The following is a 26012-nucleotide window of genomic DNA, read 5'->3' as shown; positions in this document are numbered from 1 at the left end:
GGGCGCTAGGATCCGGTTCAGGCAGTTGTGTCATTGTGAGAAAATGCCGGTTGCTGAGTCATGAAATACGTCGCTCCACGCAAGCAGCAAGAAGAATAAGGACAGTTTACTAGTGGATACAACAAGATGGCCATTATTGTTATTTTTGACTTGTAAAATCTCTTTGCGTAAAACTAGTTATTTGTTGGGAGCTTCAATTCACTAAATTGCTTTCCAGGACCAGCTTGTCTTGAGAATGTGAGTGTTGTATTAAAAGCAACAGATCTAAGCTTGCTAATGTAGATAGCTAGCTATCTTGATAGGCCAGACCGATAACGCCACACATGTATTTATTTAATTTTTATTTAACTAGGCAAGTCTCACAAATGGTAGCTAGAGAGAAACTCTACTGCTAAGGTTATTTTTGACGGTCTGTTTTTGTTGTCACATTTTTTAAAATATGTTCTGTCTGTCAAAGAGCGGGCCACCAAGAAAAACACGCTAAACAATGCCACTGGAACAAATGCATCTTGATGCCCACGACAATATCTGTAGTGCTCAAGAAATGATTCCATGAGAGCAACAACATCTGAAGCATTTGTTTAGAAAGTTCAATATCATATGACAACAAAAGCATAAACAATGGAGTAATAGGGGTTAATAGTTTTGTGCGGGTTATGATAATAAGGTACAGTTGTCGGCATACCACTGTAACCTAATTCAAGTATGTTATTTTGAATGAATATCAGTTGATGAAATGTGATGTGTTTTAAGTGCCTTGACTGAATCAGAATTAGTCCACTGCCCACCCCAGATGACTGGCTGGGGTGCTTTTAGGAGCCATGACTGAAGCACTAACCATATTGTCAAGTTCACAGCCCGATATAGCAGGGTTGGCCTGGATCTCTTAGGCCTATTAGGTCTGTTGAATGATTATACACGAGGAAGAGATGCTTGCTGTGTTTTGCTTCAAAGTACAACACACACACTTCAAGGAGATTCAATCTGCTCTTAACCCTGATTCATTAAGTAGGGTATAGCAGCAACGATCTGAAGTCACGAATGGAAGAAGTTAGACGAGTTGAATTCCATCACGAATAGCCGTTTAGAGTAGGATAAAAATAAGATCTGGTGAAAATACGAATTTCATGCAGTCAACTGTATGATTTGCTTTGCCTGTCCTGCTTTTTTAAAGTCTCTTAACATCCATGCGGACCAGGTTGATGATCCTGAGCCCTATGTGTAGGCTAATATGTCTGTTATAGTGAATACTCTCTTACCCTTCCCTGTCTCCCCAGCTTCCAGCCACCATGGTAGCAGTGCAAAGCTACTGTGAAGCCAGCGCTTCCATCTCCGAAGCCTGGCTGGAGGGCGGCATCTCGCCCTGCTTCTACTTCACCCTGGTGCCCACCGTCCTGCTTACCCTCTCCTTCTTCTTCGGCACCTTCCACTGCGTCTGCTACCGCCGCTACGGCACCGAGATGGAGCCCAAGTTCGTTCCGCGCTCGCGCCTCTATGACCTCCAACTGGCAGTCTCCCTGCTCCTCCTGCTGCAGTTCCTGGGGGGGCTGGTTTGGAGGGCGGCCGGAGGAGGGGAGCTCCCTGGCTACGTGGTGCTGTACGGCCTTCTGTCCATGCTGGGCTGGGCCTGGGCCGTGGCCCTGTTAAGGCTGGAGAGGAGGAGGGTGCTGGTGAGGGACCGGACACGTGGCCACAGCACGGTGCTGCTGCTCTTCTGGGCTGTGGCATTCTCAGCGGAGAACCTGGCCTTCGTCTCCTGGGCCAGTCCCTACTGGTGGTGGGGCCTGGAGAACACACAGCAGCAGGTGAGAGAGGACCAGTGGTATTGTTGAGGGTTTAACATTATAGAATGTCCCCAATAGAGCTGACGTAACTCCTCCCTCTACGCATCACTCAAAGAGACACGTCTTTTCTACATAATGTATTTCTATCTGAATGTTTCACATCCTTGCCTACTGAACGTGGCACTGGGGTCTGTTCAGGAGGGTGTAGCGTTAGAGGACCTTCCCGATAGAAATGTATTTGTGTTGAATAAACATGTTTAACTGTCAGGTTAAGTTGGAAATGGTGTTAGATCTGTTCCTTGTATTTCTGTCTGCATTTTTCAAACGTTTCACCTCTTTGAATTAACCCCACAGCTCAACCCTCAGTGAGGATAAACTGCCATCTCACTCCCTAGTTTCATAGAGGTTGTTAAAAACGTTAGCATATAATGTTACTGGCTATTAGTATTAAACTTAACATTGAGTTTTAACACTCCATTACACAAGTGTAATAGTGGGCTTTCTAAAAAGTAAGTTAGTTTACCCATAGGGTGTGATACTGTATCTGTGTAAATGAGTCACAGTCCTCTGTTTACTTTGTGTCATAATGTGTACAGTAGTTTACTTTGTATAGTCAGTCTGACTGTAACCACTGACTCACCTCTCCTCCAATCCTGAATGATCCAACAACTCCTGAGTAAATTACTTTTGAATGAGAACCTCGGCCTCACATTGAAGTTGGGGCAGCAGGTAGCCCAACATTTAACAGCGTTGGGCCAGTAACTGAAAGGCCGCTGGTTCGAATCCCAGAGCAGACTAGGTGACAAATCTGCCGATGTGCCCTTGAGCAATGCATTCAACCATAATTGTTCCTGTAAATCGCTCTGGATAAGAGTGTCTGCTAAATGACTAAAATGTAAATGGTATGGGTTGAATGGAGTATTGAAATGTGTTTTATGCCGTTATGCTTGTCAGTCATCACTTATTTAAAGAAATACTACACTCCAAAAAAATGAATGAATTATCAATGGACAACATACTAAAATGTAGTTTATGAGTGCAAGATTCCTTTAAAGAGTCAATCTACAATTGCTACATCTATTTTTGGACTAATGATGTATACCCATTGAGTCTTGAAGATTATAAATGATATATGCCTCATGAGTTTAGTTCAACTGTAACACCCCATGAGAACCCAACATATGAGCTTGTTTTACTTTAATGTTTAGAAACATTGTAAATGTAAACAAACGGTGTATAACCTTAAAAGATGGTTAAAACGGTCATTTTGAGACCATGGATGGTCGGTCCTTTCATCCGTTGAGTGGTTCCATTTCTCCAAGCCAAAGCTGCAGATTGCCCCGTTAAAGGTTCAGTCATGACTTAGCATTTTTCATTCATTACCTCAGGTGGAATTTTCTCTGTGGTTGATGCGCTACGTCGGCACGGGCACACTCTTCTTCCTGGGCCTGAAGGCCCCGGGATTACCACGGAGACCGTACATGCTCCTGATCAACGAGGACGAACGCGACGTGGAGGGCGGCACTGGCCAGGTAATCTAGTAATCAAATCAAATGTTATTTGTCACATGCGCCGAATACAACAGGTATAGATAGACTTTACGGTGAAATGCTTACTTATGAGCCCTTAACCAACAATGCAGTTTTTACGAAAATGGAGTTAAGAAAATATTTACTAAATTAACAGAAAAAAAAAGTAACACAATAAAATAACAATAATGAGGCTATATACAGGGGGTACCAGTGCCAAGTCAGTGTGCGGGGGTACCAGTGCCGAGTTAGTGTGCGGGGGTACAGATTAGTCGAGGTAATATGTATGTACAGATACAGTTGAAGTTTTCCCAAACGCCTGAAGGTACCACGTTCATCTGTACGAACAATAGTACACAAATATAAACACCATGGGACCACGCAGCCGTCATACCGCTCAGGCAGGAGACGCGTTCTTTCTCCCAGAGATGAACGTACTTTGGTGCGACAAGTGCAAATCAATCCCAGAACAACAGCAAAGGACCTTGTGAAGATGCTGGAAGAAACGGGTACAAAAAGTATCTATATCCACAGTAAAAACGAGTCCTATATCGACATAACCTGAAAGTCCACTCAGCAAGGAAGAAGCCACTGCTTCAAAACCGCCATAAAAAAGCCATACTACGGTTTGCAACTTTCCGTAGGGACAAAGATTGTACTTTTTGGAGAAATGTCCTCTGGTCTGATCAAAAATAGAACTGTTTGGCCATACTGACCATAGTTATGTTTGGAGGAAAAAGGGGTAGGCTTGCAAGCCGAAGAACACCATCCCAACCGTGAAGCATGGGGGTTGCAGCATCATGTTGTGGGGTACTTTGCTGCAGGAGGGACTGGTGCACTTCACAAAATAGATGGCATCATGAGAGAGGAAAATTATGTGGATATATTGAAGCAACATCTCAAGACATCAGTTAAAGCTTGGTTGCAAATGGGTCTTCCAAATGAGCAATGACCCCAAGCATTCTTCCAAAGTTCTGGCTTAAGGACAACAAAGTCAAGGTGGCATTCACAAATCCCTGACCTCAACCCTACAGAAAATATGTGGGCAGGACTGAAAAAGCGTGTGCGAGCAAGGAGGCTTAGAAACCTGACTCAGTTACACCAGCTCTGTCAGGAAGAATGGGCCAAAATTCACCCAACTTATTGTGAGAAGCTTGTGGAAGGCTACCTGAAACGTTTGACCCAAGTTAAACAATTTAAAGGCAATGCTACCAAATACTAATTGAGTGTATGTCAACTTCTGACCCACTGGGAATGTGTTGAAAGAAATAAAAGCTGAAATAAATCATTCTCTCTACTATTATTCTGGCATTTCACGTTCTTAAAATAAAGTGGTGATCCTAACTGACATAAGACTGAATTTGTACTGGGATTGAATGTCAGGAATTGTGAAAAACTGAGTTTAAATGTATTTGGCATGGTGTATGTAAACTTAAGACTTCAACTGTATGTAGGGGTAAAGTGACTGCATAGATAATAAACAGTGAGAAGCCGCAGTGTAAAGAAAGGTATAGAGGTTCTGGATGTCAGGATGCTCTCAATGGTGTAGCTGTAGAACGTTTTGAGGATCTGGGAACCCACCAATCTTTTCAGCCTCCTGAGGAGGAATAGGTGTTGTCATGCATTCTTCGCAACTGTCTTGGTGTGTTTGGACCATGATAGTTTGTTGGTGATGTGGACACCAAGGAACTTGAATCTCTAGACCCGCTCCACCACAGCCACGTCAATGGGGGCGTGTTCGCCCCTCCTTTTCCTGTAGTCCAAGATCAGCTCCTTTGTCTTGCTCACGTTGAGGGAGAGGTTGTTGTCCAGGCACCACACTGCCAGGTCTCTGACCTTCCTATAGGCTGTCTTGTCAGTGATCAGGTCTACCACTGTTGTGTCCACATCAAACTTAATGATGGTGTTGGAGTCATGCTTGGCCATGAAGACACTTGCCAGTTAGTTCACACATGCTCTGAGTACACTTCCTGGTAATCTGTCTGGAACCGCGGCCTTGTGAATGTTGACCTGTTTAAAGGTCTTCCTCACATCGGCTAGGGAGAGCGTGATCACGCAGTCATCCGGAACAGCTGGTGCTCTCCTGCATGCTTCAGTGTTGCTTGCCTCGAAACGAGCATAAAAGGCATTTAGCCTGTATGGTAGGCTCGCGTCATTGGGCAGCTCACGGATGGGTTTCCCTTTTGTAATCCGTAGTAGGTTGCAAGCCCTGCCACATCCAATGAGCATAAGAAGCCGGTGTAGTAGGATTCTATCTTAATCCTGTATTGACGCTTTGCCTGTTTGATGGTTCGTCTGAGGGCATATCAGGATTTCTTATATAAGCGTCTGGATTAGTGTCCCGCTCCTTGAAAATAGCATCTCCGGGCCTCCCGGGTGGCGCAGTGGTTAAGGGCGCTGTACTGCAGCCCCAGCTGTGCCATCAGAGTCCCTGGGTTCGCACCCAGGCTCTGTCGTAACCGGCCGCGACCGAGAGGTCCGTGGGGCGACGCACAATTGGCCTAGCGTCGCCCGGGTTAGGGGAGGGCTTGGTCGGTAGGGGTGTCCTTGTCTCATCGCGCACCAGCGACTCCTGTGGCGGGCTGGGCGCAGTGTGCGCTAACCAAGGTGGCCAGGTGCACGGTGTTTCCTCCGACACTGGTGCGGCTGGCTTCCGGGTTGGATGCGCGCTGTGTTAAGAAGCAGTGCGTCTTGGTTGGGTTGTGTATCGGAGGACGCATGACTTTCAACTTTCTAAAATATATAGCATCTCCATGGCTTCTGGTTGGGAAATGTAAGTACGGTCACTGTGGGGACGACATCATCTATGTCCTTATTGATGAAGCCGATGACTGAGGTGGTATATTCCTCAATGCCATTGGATGAATCCCGGAACCTATTCCAGTCTGCGCTAACAAAACAGTCCTGTAGCTTAGCATCTGCTTCATCTGACCACTTCAGTATTGAGCAAGTCACGGGTACTTCCTGCTTTAGTTTTTGCTTGTATGCAGGAATAGGGAGGATAGAAGTATTTTTTTCTCTCTGGTTGCACACACAATTTCTGACATGCTGGTAGAAATGAGGTCAAACCGATTTAAGTTTGCCTGCATTAAAGTCCCCGGCCACAACCCTTTTTGTTGTTGTTTATTGTCCCTGTCTGTATTTATTAAGTTCATAATAACCCCTAATATCTCTATCTGTACCCCAGCTCCTGTTGGATGGGGCAGAGGAATCCCAGTCTACCTGGCATGACTTTGGGCAGAAGGTGCGTCTGCTGGTGCCCTACATGTGGCCCAGAGGCAGCATGCTGTTACAGGGCCTGGTGCTCCTCTGCCTGTGCCTGCTGGGTCTGGAGAGGGTCATCAATGTCTTTGTGCCCATCTACTACAAGAACATTGGTGAGAGAGCATCCCTTGTTTCGTAACATCTCCCCTATATCCAGCTTTTATCTGGATGCCTTTTTAAATTCCTACTTGTTGCTGTCACAACCTTATTGGTTGCGTTGCAGGTTGTCTTTATTGGTGCTGCACGGCACATTCTCAGAAGTATTTTGTGATATCATTGAGGCTGACATGATAATCTACCCAGAAAAACTGCAGAAAAGATGACCTGGGTTTGTCAACCCTCTTTCTGTCACAGTGAATGAGCTGACTGATGGAAGCAGCTGGAAGACCTTGGCCACCACTGTGTGTGTCTACGTCTTGCTCAAGTTCCTGCAAGGTGGAGGGGCAGGTGAGTGCAGGGCTCTAAAGTTCGACCAATTTGGTCAATAATATCTTGCTTTGCGGCTAGGTTTTGTTTTGGGAGCACTGTGCAAGTATGAAATAATCTCCCAGATAATCGTTGTAATGATAAGACTTAGCTGTACCGTTGTTTCCGAGTGCCTTAGAGAAACAAGCTGGTGCGGATTCGTTAGCGCCATTGTTGCACCATTACTACAGCGAAAGCGGTTTGCTTCTCGGCTTGCTTATATATATATATTAATTTAGAGCCCTGGGTGAGTGGGAATTTCACCACCATTTTGTATTTCTCTGCTACTCCCATTCATTCCTTGAGTACTGTTATTTTAATTATCTCTCTTGTTCCCTCACTCTCTATATCTCCTCTCCCCTTTCTCCTTCTCCCCAACCCCACTCGTAACCCCCTGCCCTCTCTCTCTTTCTCTTCACTTTCCTGTACCTCACTCTCTCCCTAGGTGCGTCCGGCTTCGTCAGTAACCTGCGCTCCTTCCTGTGGATCCGCGTGCAGCAGTACACCAACCGGGTGGTGCAGGTGCGTCTGTTCAGCCACTTACACTCACTGTCTCTGCGCTGGCACCTGGGCCGACGCACCGGGGACGTCCTGCGAAGCATTGACCGCGGCACCTCCTCCATCAACAGCCTGCTCAGGTGGGTCTCCTAATAATAAATTGTGTGTGCGTGGTTTTCCGGTCCACACGTCTACATTTTTTTTAATGTACCTGTGACCAACAGATGCATATCTGTATTCCCAGTCTTGGCCTATTGGATTTATTTTCCTTATGAAATTTAACTCAGTAAAATCTTTTAAATTGTTGCATGTATGTAAATAAGATTTATGTATTTCATTTTCTGTACATTTTCAAAAATGTAATTTTTTGTAACTTTGTCATTATGGGGTATTTTGTGTGTTTTTTGTTCTCACCCATCTAAAACTCCTATTTAATCCATTTTGAATTCAGGCTGTAACGCATCAAAATGTGGAATAAGTCAAGGGGTATGAATACTCTCTGAAGGCACTGTTATTTTTATATATATATATATATATATATATATATAGTGGCGGCTCACATCTTGGTTTGATCTTGGTGTGATTACCTGATCCTCAAAGCTTCGAGAGACTTCCTCAGGGGTTTACTCAATAGTCAAAAAGAGAGATTAATCTGTTCTCCGTTCCACCTTAAAATTGAGTCAACATTCCATTTCTTCCATCACTACCAACCAGTGTGATTTTGTGACCCAACTTTGATCTCCCTGTAGTACGTCTCAGTCTTTTAGTGTCATCCTGACCTCTGGACAGTCTATGTGTTAATTCAGAGGTAAACCTGGCCTCCCGCTCATTCTCTCCACAGCTACATTGTATTCAGCATCTTCCCCACCATCGCAGATATCGTCATCTCCATCATCTACTTCATCACCTACTTCAACGCCTGGTTCGGACTCATCGTATTCGTCTGTATGTTCCTCTACCTCAGTGAGTACAAGGCCTCCTTTCCGGAGCTAACTTAGTTATTTCTATAAAGTAACAATCATCCGATCTGAGTCAAATATGTGAAATACTTTCAAATGACTTGACCTGCACCAATGGAATAGTCCCAAAAGTGTCAATTAAATCGACTCCAAGCTGAATCAATCACACCTACTTGAAAGTATTTTACATATGCATTCGACTGAGGTCTGGTAATACCAATGTAGTATTTCATAATGGTCCATCAATATATCTCTTCAGCTCTTACCATCATCATAACAGAATGGAGGACCAAGTACAGGCGAGACATGAACACCCAGGACAACAACGCAAAGTCCAAGGCGGTGGACTCCCTGCTCAACTTTGAGACGGTATCGAGATGGTCTCATTGACCTTTAACCTCAATAGTTGAATTGTGTTCATTAGGGCACGCAACAGAAAATGTTTAAAAACATTTTTGAATGGAAAATGTAAAAAGTCCAGGTAGTCCCTCCCAGTTTGTCTGTTTTGATGCCAAATGGACACATGAAGATTCCCTCAAACATATTGCATTTTTTGCAGCTTCAGAGTTGCTTCATGGCTGTGATTGTAATGTTTATCTAACAGGTGAAGTACTACAACGCAGAGAATTACGAGGTGAACCGTTTTGAGGACGCTATTCTGAAGTATCAGGTAATCCAGGCTATAGATGTAAAACTCTGAAGAGTTTAAAATATAGATATGTGTAAAGTTGCACCAGAGCGTTTGCTTAGGTTATTAAGGTCAATTCCAGTTCCACATTTTATTTGTCACATGCACAGTCCCAAGTCCCCAGCGAAAATCGGCTTTTCATTCATATGACTTTCATTTATCTGTCCAGCCTTTCATATTTTGCCTCACAAAGTTTATTTTATTTTATTTTTGTTATCAGGACAACCAGGGCTACAAGTAGGACAACCAGGGCTACAAGTAGGACAACCAGGGCTACAAGTAGGACAACCAGGGCTACACAAAACAATTTGACATAAACAGTTGCATTAATGAGTTTTATTGACAAATGTCAATAATAAAAAATAAGGTCAGCCAAAGCAAAAACCTGATAAAAATGTATTTATATGAACACTAAGTACAGAAGTTGTTCATTGGGAAATGAATATCCAACTAGTCAGTGACAACTGTGTGGAGTTTGTTACAGCAATTATGTACGCTTATTACAGTATTGTAGACACTTTGTCCTGGGATTTCCTATGATCTTCTATGTAGAAGAACCCCTTACCTTCTAATGACTTGTGTGGCCTGTGAGTGTTCGTGGGAGTCTTAGCTTTTCCTATACTGTATAGCTTTTAATAGTTTGTAGCTCCAAACCATTCGGGCTCTACAGATGTTTTTGTTTAAAAAACCCTGCCCTGGTCCCCTTCGAGATCCACCCTTGTCTCACAAATACCGCCTCAACCTCCGTTAATCACAGACTATGGATGCAGAAGAAATAGACAAATCCAATGTTACAACCCAGAAGTCTATATCTCAAACACACAATCTATAAAATGTGTTAGAAATTAAAGTCCTAAATCACACCTTCATTATGGTGGGACTCATTGTGTTAACTTGCAAGCCCTACCCAGCAGTGCAGTATTCAATATCAAAAAAGTATAACTGATAAGAAAATGTTTTATAATAACACAAGAAGTAAGAGCGGAATCTGTATACAGAGTACATTTACAATGTTCAGGGATACTGGAGTATATGAAGTAGATATTCACATGTAGGCAGTGATTAGGAGAAAGTGACTGGTAGCAGGATAAATAATAATATTAGTAAACAGGATGGCAGAAGCATGTGGGTGTGGGTGGGGGTGTGTGTGTGTGTGTGTAAGAGTGTCAGGTGTGACAGTGGGATGGATGCACAGTGCCTTCAGAAAGTATTCATACCCCTTGACTTATTCCACATCTTGTTTTAAGTCTGAATTCAAAATGTATGAAATAAAACAAATTCTCACCCATCTCCACACAGTACCCCTTGGCAGAGTGAAAAAATGACAGAGTGGAAATGTGTCTTGAGACATTTTTTCAAATGTATTTCAAATGAAATACAGAAATATAAAATGGATGTGAATATTTACACTCAGGAGTCAATACTTTGTAGGAGCACTTTTGGCAGTGATTACAGCTGAGTGTCTTTCTGGGTAGGTCTCTAAGAACTTTGCATCATTTGCCCTTTTTTTTATTCTTATAAAAATGATTTTAGCTCAGTCAAATTGGTTGTTGATCATTGCTAGACAACCATTTTCAGGTCTTGCCTTTTAAAGTAGATTTAAGTCAAAACTTTAACTCAGCCACTCAGGACCATGTACTGTCTTCTTGGTAAGCAACTTATTTTCCTGCTGAAAGGTTAATTCATCTCCCCAGTGTCTGGTGGAAGGCAGACTAATCCAGGTTTTCCTCAATGATTTTGCCTGAGCTTAGTTCCGTTCTGTAAAAAAAAAAAGCATTCTGAAAAAATCTCCAGTCCTTAATGATTACAAGCATACCCATAACATGATGCAGCCACCACTATGCTTGAAAATATGGAGAGTTACAGTACTCTGTTAATTGCTCTGATAACATTTCTTGCATTATTACTTTAGTGCCTGGTTGGAAACAGGATGCATGTTTTAGAATATTTGTATTCCGTACAGGCTTCCTTCTTTTCACTCTGTCAATTAGGTTAGTATTGTGGAGTAACTACAATGTTGTCCATCCTCAGATTTCTTCTGTCACAGCCATGTAACTGTTTTAAAGTCACCATTGGCTTCATGGTGAAATCCCTGAGGGGTTTCCTTCCTCTCCGGCAACTGAGTTAGGAAGGATGCCTGTATTTTTGTAGTGACTTGGTGTATTGATACACCATCCAAAGTGTAGCTAATAACTTCACCATGCTCAAAGGGATGTTTGCAGGGTTTTTTTATCTACCAATTTTCCAATGCCTCGCAAAATTGGAAAATCTCCCTGGTTCTTGTGGTTGAATCTGTGTTTGAAATTCGCTGCTTGACTGAGGGACCTTACAGATAATTGCATGTGTGGGGTACAGAGATAAGGTAGTTGTTCAAAAATCATGTTTAACACTTATTGCACACAGAGTGGGTCCATGCAACTAGTGTGACTTTTTAAGCACATTTAGACTTGCCATAACAAAGGGGTTAAATACTTATTGACACAAGACATTTCAGCTTTTCATGTTGAATTAATTTGTAAAATTGTCAAATTATAATTCCACATTTTGGGGTATTGTGTGTAGGCCAGTGACAAAAAATCAAATTGAATCCATTTTAAATTCAGGCTGTAACACAATAAAAAAGGCATTGTAGATGTAAACAGGGCTAAAAAGTGACTGGTAGCAGAAATATTTAAATACTTATGGAAAAATACTAGTGATAATATATACATGTAACAGTGACCAGTAACATGATGAATAGATATATATGAAATGTGTTTTGACCACATCAGAAGCATAGTTAAATTGAGCTTTCCACCATTAATGATGTTCTAGGATTTTGGAACTGCAACCAGCAGACATTGCTTTAGCTTTTGTATCTCTATTTTCCTGGTTCTAGGTCTGTTCAGCAGTGCAAACAGACAGCACAAACAGATCTGGGACCAGACTATAACTCTTTTGATTGTAATGTTGCATTTATGACCTGTTTGTCTGTCTGTCCCCTCCCGTCCTAGATCTCAGAATGGAAGACACAAGCATCTCTGGCCTTCCTGAACCAGACACAGAACTTGATCATCGGTTCAGGCCTATTGGCCGGGTCACTGCTGTGTGCCTACTTTGTCCAGGAGGGCAAGTTTAAGGTACTGAGCTCGGAGCCCTTGCTAGCTTAAAGGGAAAGTTTTTAGTATTTTATAAATTAATGTTAGATGGTTCCTCCCCTTGACAATAGTCTATGAGCCGGGACTGTAATCTATAATCCATTCTGTAATCTATAATCCAATCTATAATCCTATAATAATTTTTTTTGATAAATAACCACTTTCCGGGTGAGAAACAATTTAACATGAAGTTGTGAAATACTGAAGTTCCCCGTTAAAGGCTTAGATACTCATTCTACTACCCTTTTCACACTATCGGGCCGCCTGAAAACAAACTGCCCTGGCTCTTTTCACATTGTCCGTATCAGCACGGTTCCAGCAACTACGGTTAAATGTCTGGATGTGTAACCTGACCAGTGCAGCTTGGTTTGGCTCGGAAGTGTGAAAAGCCCTGTTGACCCACCTCAAACTCTCTCCACTCTGTTGTTTTTCGAACTCTGTCCTACATTAGATTAGAAAACGTTATTGTACTCTAATTAGGAAATTATTTGTAACTTGCCCAGCCAACAAAAGCAATTAATACAAATGCAAAACAGACATTGCATCACTACAAGGCCATGCAGCCTTGTTACTGTATGCATGTTTGAACATGTGCTAAAAAACTTCCCTTTGACACAGTGTTGTGGTATTGCATGTTTTTCTCAGTAATACATGTGGTGTATGAAGTATACATTCAAGTCAGCTGCTGTGAACTTTAGCCTGGTTAAACCAAACTGAACGAAGTGAAACAATAGTGAGCCAAGTGTTCAGTCTGGTTTAACCAGGCTAATGCACTCTATCTCCAGGTTGGAGACTTTGTTCTCTTCGGCACCTACATCATCCAGCTCTACACCCCTCTCAACTGGTTTGGAACCTACTACAGGTGAGAGGAGTTATGGGCTGGGTTTCAATTCTACTTCCTGTCATCCTTCCCTAGTCTCTTATGCCTATCACTTACAGCTAAATGGACTAGATGAGTTTCCACCATATTGCTTCCACATGTCTTGTCTAGATCAAGAAAGACACAAGCAAATTAAGCTAGACTATTGACACAGATCGATGAAAGGCATTGTTTACACAACAGGTGCTCTTTATAATACATACGTCCTCATCCTCCACAGAATGATCCAGAGCTCCTTTATCGACATGGAGAGCATGTTTAAGCTCTTTACAGAGGAAGAGGAGGTAATTTTGAAATTGGTTATCAATGACCAGCTTTTTGGTGTGTATGGGAGATTCTCAATTGGAAAAGCCTGTCCTCTCCTCCGCTCCTCCGTCCTCTGTGACAGGCAACCGATAAGTGATCGAGAAGTGCCAATTCGTAAGTAGGTAGTCTTCTCCCATCCTCGATTACCTACTTCGACAGAGGATGCACAATAGTGTCCTCGTGGCAGGTAGCTTGGAAGTGTTTTAAAATCCCTTTGAATCAGGTTTTGTTTTCTCAGAGGAGAAGAGCATGTACACATTTAAAAACAATGCACTACGTATACTTTTATCTATAAAATGTCTTGCACCACTAGAATATTTAGTTTTTAATCACTTTACACATTTATTTTTTCTGTACATATCATTTTCCTGGTGATGTGTGAGTGGAGAAAGAGTCTCATTTTTTATTTGTTTCCATGTTCCTTCTCCTCGCCACCTCTTTGATTACTTTCAACGTTTTTCAAATGAGGCGAGGGTAGAAGAGAGGAGGCAGGAGGCAAGCAAAACCAATCGAGATTCTCCCTATGTCAGAATCTAATCTTTGCATTTCATTATGGGAAATGTATTTTTTGTAGTTTTTATGTGCTTTATCTTGATTTCTCTTCAGGTCAAGGATGCGGTGAACGCAGGGAACCTTCTCTATAAACTGGGAAAAGTGGAGTTTGAGAATGTATACTTTAACTACACTGACGGGTAAGTCCTAAGATTTAAAAAATGTATATTCAGGTCTCGTTTGGACTGATGTGTAGGCTATACACAGAGACTGATTCAGAAACAGTTTGATGAATAATCATAGTTGTGGTAGTTCCAGCTTTCTCCTTTGAATTGGGACGTAGGTCTGGGTGCCTTGTAAGGATCCGACGGTGAGTGGGTAATCTACCTTTACAATCGGTCCTATGAGCCAACAATCAATCATTGGATAAAAAAATAGACAAACTACGAGCACGTTTATCGTACCAATGGGACATGAAAAACTGTAATATTGGTCTCCCGGGTGGCGCAGTGGTCTAAGGCACTGCATTGCAGTGCTAGCTGTTCCACCAGAGACTCTGGGTTTGAGCCCAGGCTCTGTCGCAGCCGGCCGCGACCGGGAGGTCCATGGGGCGTAGCACAATTGGCCTAGCGCCGTCCGGATTAGGGAGAGTTTGGCAGGTAGGGATATCCTTGTGTTGTGTTTCGAAACACAACCCAACCAAACTGCTTCTTAACACCAACCCGGAAGCCAGCCGCACCACTGTGTCGGAGGAAACACCGTACACCTAGCGACCTGGTCAGCGCGCACGGCGCCCGGCCCGCCACAGGAGTTGCTAGGGCGTGATGAGACAAGGATATCCCTACCGGCCAAACTCTCCCTAACCCGGACGACGCTAGGCCAAACGCATGGCTCTCGACCTTCGTCTCTCCCGAGCCCGTACGGGAGTTGTAGCGATGAGACAAGACAGTAACAATTGGATACTACGAAATTGGGGAGAAAAAGTATATTTAAACTGTAATATCTTACAGCCAAGTCGTGGCTGAACGATGACATGAATAACATACAGCTAGCTGGTTTTACGCTTTTTCGGCAGAATAGATCAAGGGGTGGCGGTCTATGTATATTTTGTCTATGTATATTTTTAAACAACAGCTGGTGCATATTTTATCTATGTATATTTTTAAACAACAGCTGGTACATGAAATCTAAGGAAGTCTCAAGGTTTTGCTCTCTTGAGGTAGAGTATCTCATGAAAAGCGTAAAACCCGCTAGCTCTCTTGGTAAATAATGTGGTCATCTATATTTTTCTTACTGTCTATTTACCACCACAAACCGATGCTGGCACCAAGACAACACTCAATGAGCTGGCCATAAGCAGACAGGAAAATACTCATCCAGAGGCGGCATCTACCAGCATGTTAAATGTGCAACCAGAGGGTTTTTCCCTCTGACCACCTTTACTCCACACACAGAGACGCGTACAAAGCGCTCCATCGCCCTCCATTTAGCAAATCTGACCATAATTATATCCTTCTGATTCCTGCTGACAAGCAAAAACTAAAGCACCAGTGACTCAGTCAATAAAAAAAGTGCTCAGATGAAGCAGATGCTAAGCTACAGGACTGTTTTGTTAGCACAGACTGGAATATGTTTCGGGATTCTTCCGATGGCAGTACACCACATCAGTCACTGGGTTCATCAATAAGTGCATTGATGATGTCGTCCCCACAGTGACTGTACGTACATACCTCAACCAGAAGCCATGGATTACATCTAAAGGGTAGAGCCTCCGCTTTCAAGGAGCGGGACTCTAACCCGGAAGCGATTGTTGCCTTTATAAGAAATCCCGTTTTTGCCCAGTGACATAAGCCTACCAGACGAGCTAAATAACTTCTATGCGCTCTTCGAGGCAAGTAACACTGAAACATGCATGAGAGCATTAGCTGTTCTAGATGACTGTGATCACGCTCTCCATAGCCAATGTGAGTAAGACCTTTAAAGAGGTCAACATTCACAAGGCCGCAGGGCCAAAAAAGATTACCAGGACGTGTACTCCAAGCATGCGCTGACCAACTGGCTAGTGTCTTCACTGACATTTTCAACCTGTCCCTGACTGAGTCTGTAATACCAACATGTTTCAAGAAGATCACCATAGTGCCTGTGCCCAAGAACACTAAGGTAATCTGCCTAAATTACTACCAACCCGTAGCACTCACGTCGGTAGTGCTTTGAAAGGCTGGTCATGGCTCACATCAACACCATTATCCCAGAAACCCTAGACCCACTCCACTTTGCATACCGCCCCAACAGATCCACAGATGATGCCATCTCTATTGCGTTCCACACTGCCATTTCCCACCTGGACGAAAAGGAACACCTATGTGAGAATGCTATTCATTGACTACAGCTCAGCATTCAACACCATAGTCCCTCAAAGATCATCACTAGGCTAAGGATCCTGGGACTAAACACCTCCCTCTGCAACTGGATCCTGGACTTCCTGACCGGCTGCCCCCAGGTGGTAAGGGTAGGTAACAACACATCCGCCACACTGATCCTCAACACGGGGGCCCCTCAGGTGTGCGTTCTTAGTCTCCTCCTATACTCCCTGTTCACTCATGACTGCCATGAAAACAACCTCTCCCTCAATGTGATCAAGACACAAGAAGATGATTGTGGACTACAGGAAAAGGAGGACCGAGCACGCCCCCATTCTCATCGACGGGGCTGTAGTGGAACAGGTTGAGAGCTTCAAGTTCCTTGGTATCTACATCAACAAACTGTCATGGTCCAAACACACCAAGACAGTTGTGAAGAGGGCATGACAAAGCCTATTCACCCTCAGGAGACTGAAAAGATTTGGCATGGGTCCTCAGATCCTCAGTTCTACAGCTGCACCATGGAGAGCATGGTTGCATCACCGCCTGGTATTTCAACTGCTCGACCTCCGACCGCAAGGCACTACGGAGGGTAGTGCGTACGGCCCAGTATACCAAACGGTGTCAGAGGAAGGCCCTAAGAATTGTCAGACTCCAGCCATCGATTTAATTCTACCTACATGTACATATTACCTCAAATAACCGGTGTCCCCGCACATTGACTCGGTACCCCCTGTATATAGCCTCGCTATTGTTATTTTACTGCTGCTGTTTAATTATTTGTTACTTGTATTTTTTACTTATCTATTTTTTTACTTAACCAACGGTGCAGTTTTTAGAAAAAATAAGTGTTAAGGGCTTGAAAGTAAGCATGTGACAAATAACATTTGATTTGATTAAATATATATTTTGTGCTTCTGTGTGTGTTTTTTTTTTTAAGGAAGGAGATCCTTAAGGATGTATCATTTACTGTGCAGCCAGGCCAGACTGTTGCATTGGTAAGATTGGATTCCAAGCTTCCGATCATTACCCAGATATTCCGCACACTTGAGTAGTGTTTGATTTCTCTCTATCAGTCATGTGATGGTTTATGTCCGGACCATGTGTAGTACAGCTGTTTCTTGCTTCTCAACAGTTTGTGTGTTTGTTGACATCCCTAGGTTGGCCAGTCAGGGTGTGGTAAGAGTACCATCCTTCGCTTGCTCTTCCGTTTCTACGACGTCCAGGGAGGATGCATCCGCATCGATGGCCAGGATATCTCTAAGGTGAGTAATTTGCCCAGTTGCAAGAGAATAGTTCCCAGACATAGTGCCTTGTTAGCACATGCTGTATATAACATTAGGTTTGTTACACATTGGTCTTCTATTTCAGTTATACAGTATTGTTAATATGATACACCTGGGTCGTGTTCATTAGGCACCAAATTAAGAAAAAAACATTATTATCTGGATGTTTGAAAACATTTTTTTCATTGCGTGACCTAGTGAACTTGACCTTGTATTAATATAGAGTAATCTGAGCCTCTTGGTATCTGGGTGCAGGTGAAGCAGGTGTCTCTGCGTGCCCACATCGGCGTGGTGCCCCAGGACACGGTCCTCTTCAACGACAACATCCGCAACAACATCCGCTACGGACGTATCTCTGCCAGCGACCACGAAGTGGAGGAGGCGGCAATCGCCGCGGACATTCACGAGAAGATCCAGACGTTCCCAGAAGGTACCGAAATAAAACGGTCTCTTTCGATGGTTTCCCGGACACCAATTTAAGCCTTGTCCAAGACTAAAAAAATGATTTCAATGGAGATTCTCTATTGAGTCCAGGACTAGGCTTAATCTGTGCCTGGAAACCAGAGCTGTATGTTGTCATTATATTTATGTTTGTAGTTAACCTGAAAGTGGCTTATGGGTTTCAATATTGTTGTTTTAAGGGTTTGTGTAGGTGTTTTGTATTTACCAACCACATTTGCCGAAGCATTTTGACATCTAAATCTCCTCAAACAAGTGGGGAGATTTGCGGAGTTCACACAGTAGCTGTCGGGCTGTCATTGTTACTGTATGAGGTGAGTGACGTTTGTGTCTGTGTTGTCTCTGTCTGTCCCCCTACCCAGGATACGACACCCAGGTGGGCGAGAGGGGTCTGAAGCTGAGCGGGGGGGAGAAGCAGAGGGTGGCTATCGCCCGCACCATCCTCAAGGCCCCTCAGATCATCCTGCTGGATGAGGTAAACTTTCAGGAAGGTCCAACAGGAGGCTCAATGACCCTGTTCAGATAGGTATAGCGTGAAGATGATCTTGGGTTAGTTGAATTTTTTTCTTCTATTTTTGGTTAGGTTTAGGATTGTGTAGGGGAAGCTGGTCCTAGATCTTTACCAAGGTGAAACTTCACCCCGGAGCATTCAAATACTTAAAAAACACACACTTCCTCCCTCCTCTCCTTGAAGATATCGCTGAGCTTTCACAAATTGATAGGTGAACAAAGGGTTGCAAAGGGTAATAAACTTTCTGTTAAATATCTGGAATTTTTCCATGGGAATTTTGCTTAAATTCATTAATAAAAGTTAGCTTATAACAGTGAACCTTTTTTGTGGGATACACATAAGGCAACTCTAGGTATTGTGGCATATTTTGGTTAAATTATCCCCAATTCAATGCAATTGCAACTCTCTGCATGCACAGTGCATTCTTCCATCACATGTACAGTTCACTCTTCCATCACATGTACAGATGATTCTCAAGATCTTGCACACTAATGAGATGCTATTGAGTCCACACTACTACACTGTCTAAGCCAAGGACTACATGCTTTCTGGTAAGTTTTGATTACAATACTGGGTGGGGTGAATATATTTTATATGACATACATGATTTTTTGTTAACTAGTAAATAGTAGCCTACAGCAAAGTGTGTTTAAATCATTTCTAAGTTAACAATATCTGCTAGTTAGCTTTTGCTACCATGTGGGTTTTAGCTTGCTTGAGCACGCTATCTGAGGAGTGTTAATTCACCTGTTCCCAAACATGTTTAATTAAAAATAAAAATAAATCTTACAAAGGAGTTGTTTAATCTAACTGCTTAACTATTTATCTGTACATGGAATTTTATTTTTTATTTTTTTTACTAATTTTTTCTAGTCTTTACAGGAAAATGCCATGGGCACTATCTGATGTGTGGAGACATTTCACTGCAGCTAATGTAGAAGGAAAAGCTGTGTACATTTGCAAATACTGTGCCAAATCATGTGTGAAGAATGCAACAAAGATGCAGAATCATCTGGCCAAGTGCATAAAGTTCCCTCAGCGCTCAAAACAAGCAGCCTCTGACAAAAGTCCCTCTACTTCTATGATGAATCAGACACCTTATCGATAGCAACAGCTCATGGTCCTCCTGGAATCAGAGGTTACGTAATCAGAGAAATGCTGATGAATGTCTTGCTCGAGCTGTGTATGGCAATGTGTATTGGAAGAGATTTCTGAATATCCTTCGCCCAGCGTACACCCCTCCAACCAGACATGCTTTATCTACTAATTTGCTGGATGCAGAGTTCAACAGAGTTCAAGTGAAGGTCAAGCAAATCATAGAGAAAGCAGACTGTATTGTAATCATCTCTGATGGGTGGTCGAATGTTCATGGGCAAGGAATTATTAACTACATCATCTTCACCCCTTAACCAGTAGTCTACAAGAGCACAGACACAAGGGACAACAGACACACCGGTCTCTACATTGCAGATGAGCTGAAGGCAGTCATCAATGACCTTGGACCACAGAAGGTATTTGCACTGGTGACAGACAATGCTGCGAACATGAAGGCTGCTTGGTCTAAAGTGGAGGAGTCCTACTCTCACATAACACCCATTGGCTGTGCTCCTCAAGGACACAATGGCACTGAAAACAATGCATACACTCTACAAGAGAGCCAAGGAAATGGTTAGGTATGTAAAGGGTCATCAAGTTATAGCAGCAATCTACCTCACCAAGCAAAGTGAGAAGAATAAGAGCACCACATTGAAGCTGCCCAGCAACACCCATTGGGGTGGTATTGTCATCATTGACAGTCTCCTGGAGAGGAAGGAGTCTCTCCAAGAAATGGCCATATCACAGTCTGCCGATATGGACAGCCCCATAGAGAGGATCCTCCTGGATTATGTATTTTGGGAGAGAGGGGTGAACAGCCTGAAAATCCTGAAACCTATAGCAGTAGCCATTGCACAGATTGAGGGAGAAAATGCTATCCTGTCTGATGTTCAGACTCTGCTTGCAGATGTAAGAGAAGAAATACGGACTGCCCTGCCCACTACACTGTTGCTCCAAGCAGAGGAAACTGCAGTTCTGAAATACATCAAAAAGCGTGAAGACTTCTGCCTGAAGCCCATACACGCCGCAGCGTACATGTTGGACCCCAAGTATGTTGGCAAGAGCATCCTGTCTGGCGCAGAGATCAACAAGGCTTATGGTGTCATTACTACCGTGTCTCACTACCTTGGCCTGGATGAGGGCAAGGATCTTGGCAATCTGGCGAGTACACTTCCAAGCAAGAGCTTTGGGGTGGAGATGCCAACATATCGTGCCAACATATCTCATCAGCCACCTGGTGGAAGGGACATTGTGGATCTTGGGCTCTTTCCCCTGTTGCCTCCATCATCCTCCAAATCCCACCATCATCAGCCTCCTCAGAGCGCAACTGGTCCTTGTTTGGGAACACACACCAAAGCACGCAACATGCAACGGTTAGGACATCTACTTTGTGCATGACACAAGTAATTTTTCCAACAATTGTTTACAGACAGATTATTTCACTTATAGTTTATTGTATCACAATTCCAGTGGGTCAGAAGTTTACATACACTAAGTTGATGGTGCCTTTGAACAGCTTGGAACATTCCAGAAAATGATGTCATGGCTTTAGAAGCTTCTGATAGGCTAATTGACATCATTTGAGTCAATTGGAGGTGTACCTGTGGATGTATTTCAAGGCCTACCTTCAAACTCAGTGCCGTTTTGCTTGACATTATGGGAAAATCTAAAGAAATCAGCCAAGACCTCAGGAAAACAATTTAGACCTCCAGAAGTCTGGTTCATTCTTGGGAGAAATTTCCTCACACCTGAAGGTACCACGTTCATTTGTACAAACAATAGTACACAAGTATAAACACCATAGGACCACACAGCCATCATACCGCTCAGGAAGGAGACGCGTTTTGTCTCCTAGAGATGAATGTACTTTGGTGCGAAAAGTGCAAATGAATCCCAGAACAACAGCAAATGACCTTGTGAAGATGCTGGAGGAAACGGGTATAAAAGTATCTATATCCACAGTAAAACAAGTCCTATATCGACATAACCTGAAAGGCCGCTCAGCAAGGAAGAACCACTGCTCCAAAACCCCCATAAAAAAGCCTGACTACGGTTTGCAACTTTACATGGGGACAAAGATTGTACTTTTTGGAGAGATGTCCTCTGGTTTGATGAAACAACAAAAATAGAACTGTTTGGCCATAATGACCATCGTTATGTTTGGAGGGAAAAGGGGGAGGCTTGCAAGCCAAAGGACACCATCCCAACCGTGAAGCACCGGGGCGGCAGCATCATGATGTGGCAGTGCTTTGCTGCAGGAGGGACTGGTGCACTACACAAAATAGATGGCATCATGAGGGAGGAAACGTATGTGGATATATTGAAGCAACATCTCAAGACATCAGTCGGGAAGTTAAAGCTTGGTCGCAAATGGTTCTTCCAAATGGACAGTGACCCCAAGCATACTTCCAAAGTTGTGGCAAAGTGGCTTAAGGACAACAATGTCAAGGTATTGGAGTGGCCATCACAAAGCCCTGACCTCAATCCTATGGAACATTTGTGGGCAGAACTGAAAAAGCGTGTGCGAGCAAGGAGGCCTACAAACCTGACTCCGTTTCACCAGCTCTGTCAGGAGGAATGGGCCAAAGTTCACCCAGCTTGTGGAAGGCTACCTGAAACGTTTGACCCAAGCTAAACAATTTAAAGGCAATGCTACCAAATACTAATTGAGTGTATGTAAACTTTTGACCCACTGGGAATGTGATGAAAGAAATAAAAGCTGAAATAAATCATTCTCTCTACTATTATTCTGACATTTCACATTCTTAAAATGAAGTGGTGATCCTAACTGACATAAGACTGCATTTTTACTGGGATTGAATGTCAGGAATTGTGAACAACCTATTTTAAATGTACTTGGTTAAGGTGTATGTAAACTTCCAACTTCAATATGTTAAATGTTTTTGGGAGATGCAATGGATAATTGGGGATCATTCAGTATTCCCTTTATTTTATTATTCATTGAAATCATCCCATGTGAAGAGTCAACTCATTTAATTAAAGTTCAATTCGTAACTAAATTGTATTTTTTATTTCTATTGGAAGGATTTAATCATTTGCAATTATGTCTACTTATGACAAGGTAAAAGGTTTATGTTTCTGTCTCCATATGATATGGTAAATATATCCAATTCAAAAAACATCTACATTTAAATAGTATTAATATTACTTTGCATATATTTGTGTTTATTCCCATATTTTCCCACGGAAAGTTTCCACCTCTGAATATTCCCCAAAATGTGCAACCCTAGGTGAACGCATTGGCTCTATCACTTAGCTTTCACCAGTCCAGCCATGTCAGATCAGATATTTCTTCAAGAACGAGACGAAGCAAAGATGCATTCTTCACATATTTGAAGAGGGACAATGTTTGCCCCCACACCACTGATCCCCTTTCGTATTGTGTTACAGTGGATTAATACGAGTTCACCAAACTCGAATATGTTACTTATCTCGTAAAGTTTTCCCTCTGCACAGGCCACATCTGCTCTCGACACACAGACGGAGCGCAACATTCAGGCGTCGCTCACCAAAGTGTGCTCCAATCGGACCACCATCGTCGTGGCTCACAGGTATGCGATGGCTCTCAGTTGGAACAAGATGCATGTATAGAGGGAACCCATACAGTATGATCAGTGGAGGCTGAGGGGAGGACGGCTCATAATAATGGCTAGAACGGAGCGAATGGAATTGCATCATGATGTGTTGGATACCATTCCACTCCAGCCATTACCATGAGCCTGTCCTCCTCAATTAAGGTGCCAACAACCTCCTGTGATTAGGACACACACATTTCCCCCCCTCTAATGCTGAGTTTGTATGGTTTGGATCTGTCCGGTCTGTAGTCAGATTGTGAATTGTCTGTCTTCAGGTTGTCGACCATCATCGGTGCCAACCAGATTCTTGTACTAAGTGACGGTCAGATAGCAGAGCGAGGACGGTGAGTTGAATGGTTGAAAGAGTGTTTGTTCGATTGCTGCACACTCCACAAGCCTATTCCAATCAAAATATTGTTTTATGCTCTTCAAGAAACAAACATCTAAAGAATGTATGTAAATGCCAAGAATGGGACAGGCCAATGTTGGATGCTTCTCACACTATAGTTCTATTCTCAACACCATATAGTGGGAACATCTTGACATTGTACTTGATGATGGTAATGGTGATTGTGTGTCCCCATTGTAACTACATATTCTCTACTTTCTTCCTCCCAGGCATGATGAGCTGCTAGCTAAGGAAGGGTTGTACTGTGACATGTGGATGAAGCAGCAACAGGCACAGGACTCCGACTCAGCCTCTGACACCGAAGCCAAAGACAGGAAGTCTGAGAAACTACAGCCCCCATCAGTCACTGCAGGCCACAGGAGCCACTGAGTCTTGAGTGAGAGGTCAAGAATATGTAGACATTGTGAGGAGACAGAGGAGGACAAAAGTCTGTTTTGTATTTTTTAGGGTATCCGTCCATCGAGGTTAATTCTGTTATGAGTAAAATTTTAAGCACATATTTATTGGGTATTTTATGTTTGATCATTCAATCAAAATGTTTGTACAGTGAATGCCTCAGGCCAGTTGTTTTTAAGTGTATTCAGGATCGTGTTCATTAGGTTAATTAACAGATGTTTTTTTTTTTTTAAGTAGTCCCCCCCCCCTTTCTGCAAGTTATGGGCACGTTTAGAAGCCAAATGTTCCCTCCCCTTCCAAAATTTTAACGATGCAAACACCTGCAAAATCATGATTTCTCCAAATGATCCGTGGCTGTTGTCTCATCCCACAGTCTGTTGAAAAACACTACTGTACCAGTTATGTTACGTGCGTCTGTGCATGAGTGATTAGTGCCGACTGATTCAGTATAATCCGTCTTCTTGCTGTCTGAAGTCGTTTGATTGCAGCCGTCCACAGAAGCGGCAGCAAGTCCAAAGTAGACGAATACCTTAAGCGCAGGTATCGGCAGTTTGGCACAGTCTCACGACACTTTAAATGGTTGACTAATGTTTAGGGGTTGAGAAGTGAATTTGTTGTATTTACAGCAGATCTTATTGAACAGGTTCATTGTAAATGAGATTTTTAGAGCTGCATCAATTTTACTCAAATCAGACTTGGGTATTGTCATGTACAGTACAGTCTAGGTGTTGACTGATACATGTAAAACTTTGAATTGTCACCAATGGTGATCAATAAGAACTACTGGCAGTATATTAAAGAGAACAGAATCGATAGAATTTACAAAATTAGTAGCGGAAAAGCAAACCTTTATCTATGAATGAACCCAATCCTCAAGCCTGTATGCTGCTACCCGTTTTGAGTACAGAACTACTGTCAAGTGTATCTTTATTTTAATGGAAGAAATTAGTCTGTTTGAATTTGTAAATATCTATGCCTTGCATTCCCAAGGCAGTGTGGAGTTTGTCAGTATCTGTTGATAATAATCACACTCCATTTATTCATTGTCAAATTCTGTTTAATTGATTTTAAAAAGGGCCATAAGGGAAGATATAGCCATTTAGCTGAACTTTAGTTTATTTGAGAGAGAATGGGGACTTTAAATCTATGTTAAGTCTCCTAGGGTTACAGGTTTGGGGTTGAATTGGAAACTGTCTGCATTAATCAAGGGGACGTGAAAACTAACATACTTACCATCCATATAGTGCAGAGCAGACTTTACATCATGAAAAGTTATTGCAGACTGTGAAATAAATAGATGAATCTCAAATGCATTTGAGCATTTGTGACTGCAGAAGTAATACCAAAGAGCTAGAGTTGTTCTGCTACCAAATAATTGCTCCACCACTACAGCAGTCAATCATTTGTAGGTGTACAATGTGCACAAATTGGTGCAGTCAAATTATTTACACTAATGCACCATGAATTTGAAATGTTATCTGTGACATGAGTGACATTGACACCACAGGAGGTTGGTGGCACCTTCATTGGGGAGAACGGGCTTGTGGCAATGGCTGGAGCGGATAGGTGGAATGGTATCAAATACATGTTTGATGCCGTTCCATTTGTGCCTTCCAGAAATGTTTGTAAAGATATTAACTGCTTTGACACAATGTCAAACATTTTTGAAATGTGATTTGGGGGCATAGTTTGTCTGTAGTGTGATCTTTGCCTTTGGAAGAGTGACCATGTGTGTGGGTGTGACATCTGTCCATGCCTGGAAGTCAAATACATCAATGGTTTGTTTTTTCTTTGTATATATGTTAATAAATTGTATAATTAAAGATGTATAATGACAAAGTGGGCTCTGTTTTTGCTAATTTACCGTATTGATAGCTTTATATTATTAGACATTTTGT

General features: G+C 42.7%; 1 protein-coding gene across 1 annotated transcript; it reads left to right on the top strand.

Annotated features, from left to right (window-relative positions):
- On the top strand, positions 1-25953 carry abcb6a (ATP binding cassette subfamily B member 6 (LAN blood group) a). Its single transcript, XM_020482696.2, has 20 exons — positions 1-237; positions 1278-1805; positions 3173-3316; positions 6501-6690; positions 6932-7024; positions 7488-7680; positions 8382-8503; positions 8759-8868; positions 9104-9169; positions 12181-12306; positions 13110-13186; positions 13425-13488; positions 14117-14202; positions 17303-17360; positions 17523-17627; positions 17904-18078; positions 18470-18582; positions 23191-23285; positions 23585-23653; positions 23928-25953. Exons 2-20 carry the CDS (start codon positions 1290-1292, stop codon positions 24085-24087), a joined length of 2562 nt encoding a protein of 853 aa, XP_020338285.1. The 5' UTR covers positions 1-237; positions 1278-1289; the 3' UTR covers positions 24088-25953.
- Positions 25954-26012: the final 59 nt, after the last annotated feature.

Source organism: Oncorhynchus kisutch, linkage group LG5 (genome assembly GCF_002021735.2).
Source record: "Oncorhynchus kisutch isolate 150728-3 linkage group LG5, Okis_V2, whole genome shotgun sequence".
NCBI lineage: Eukaryota > Metazoa > Chordata > Actinopteri > Salmoniformes > Salmonidae > Oncorhynchus > Oncorhynchus kisutch.
This window is presented reverse-complemented; position numbering and strand designations above follow the sequence as displayed.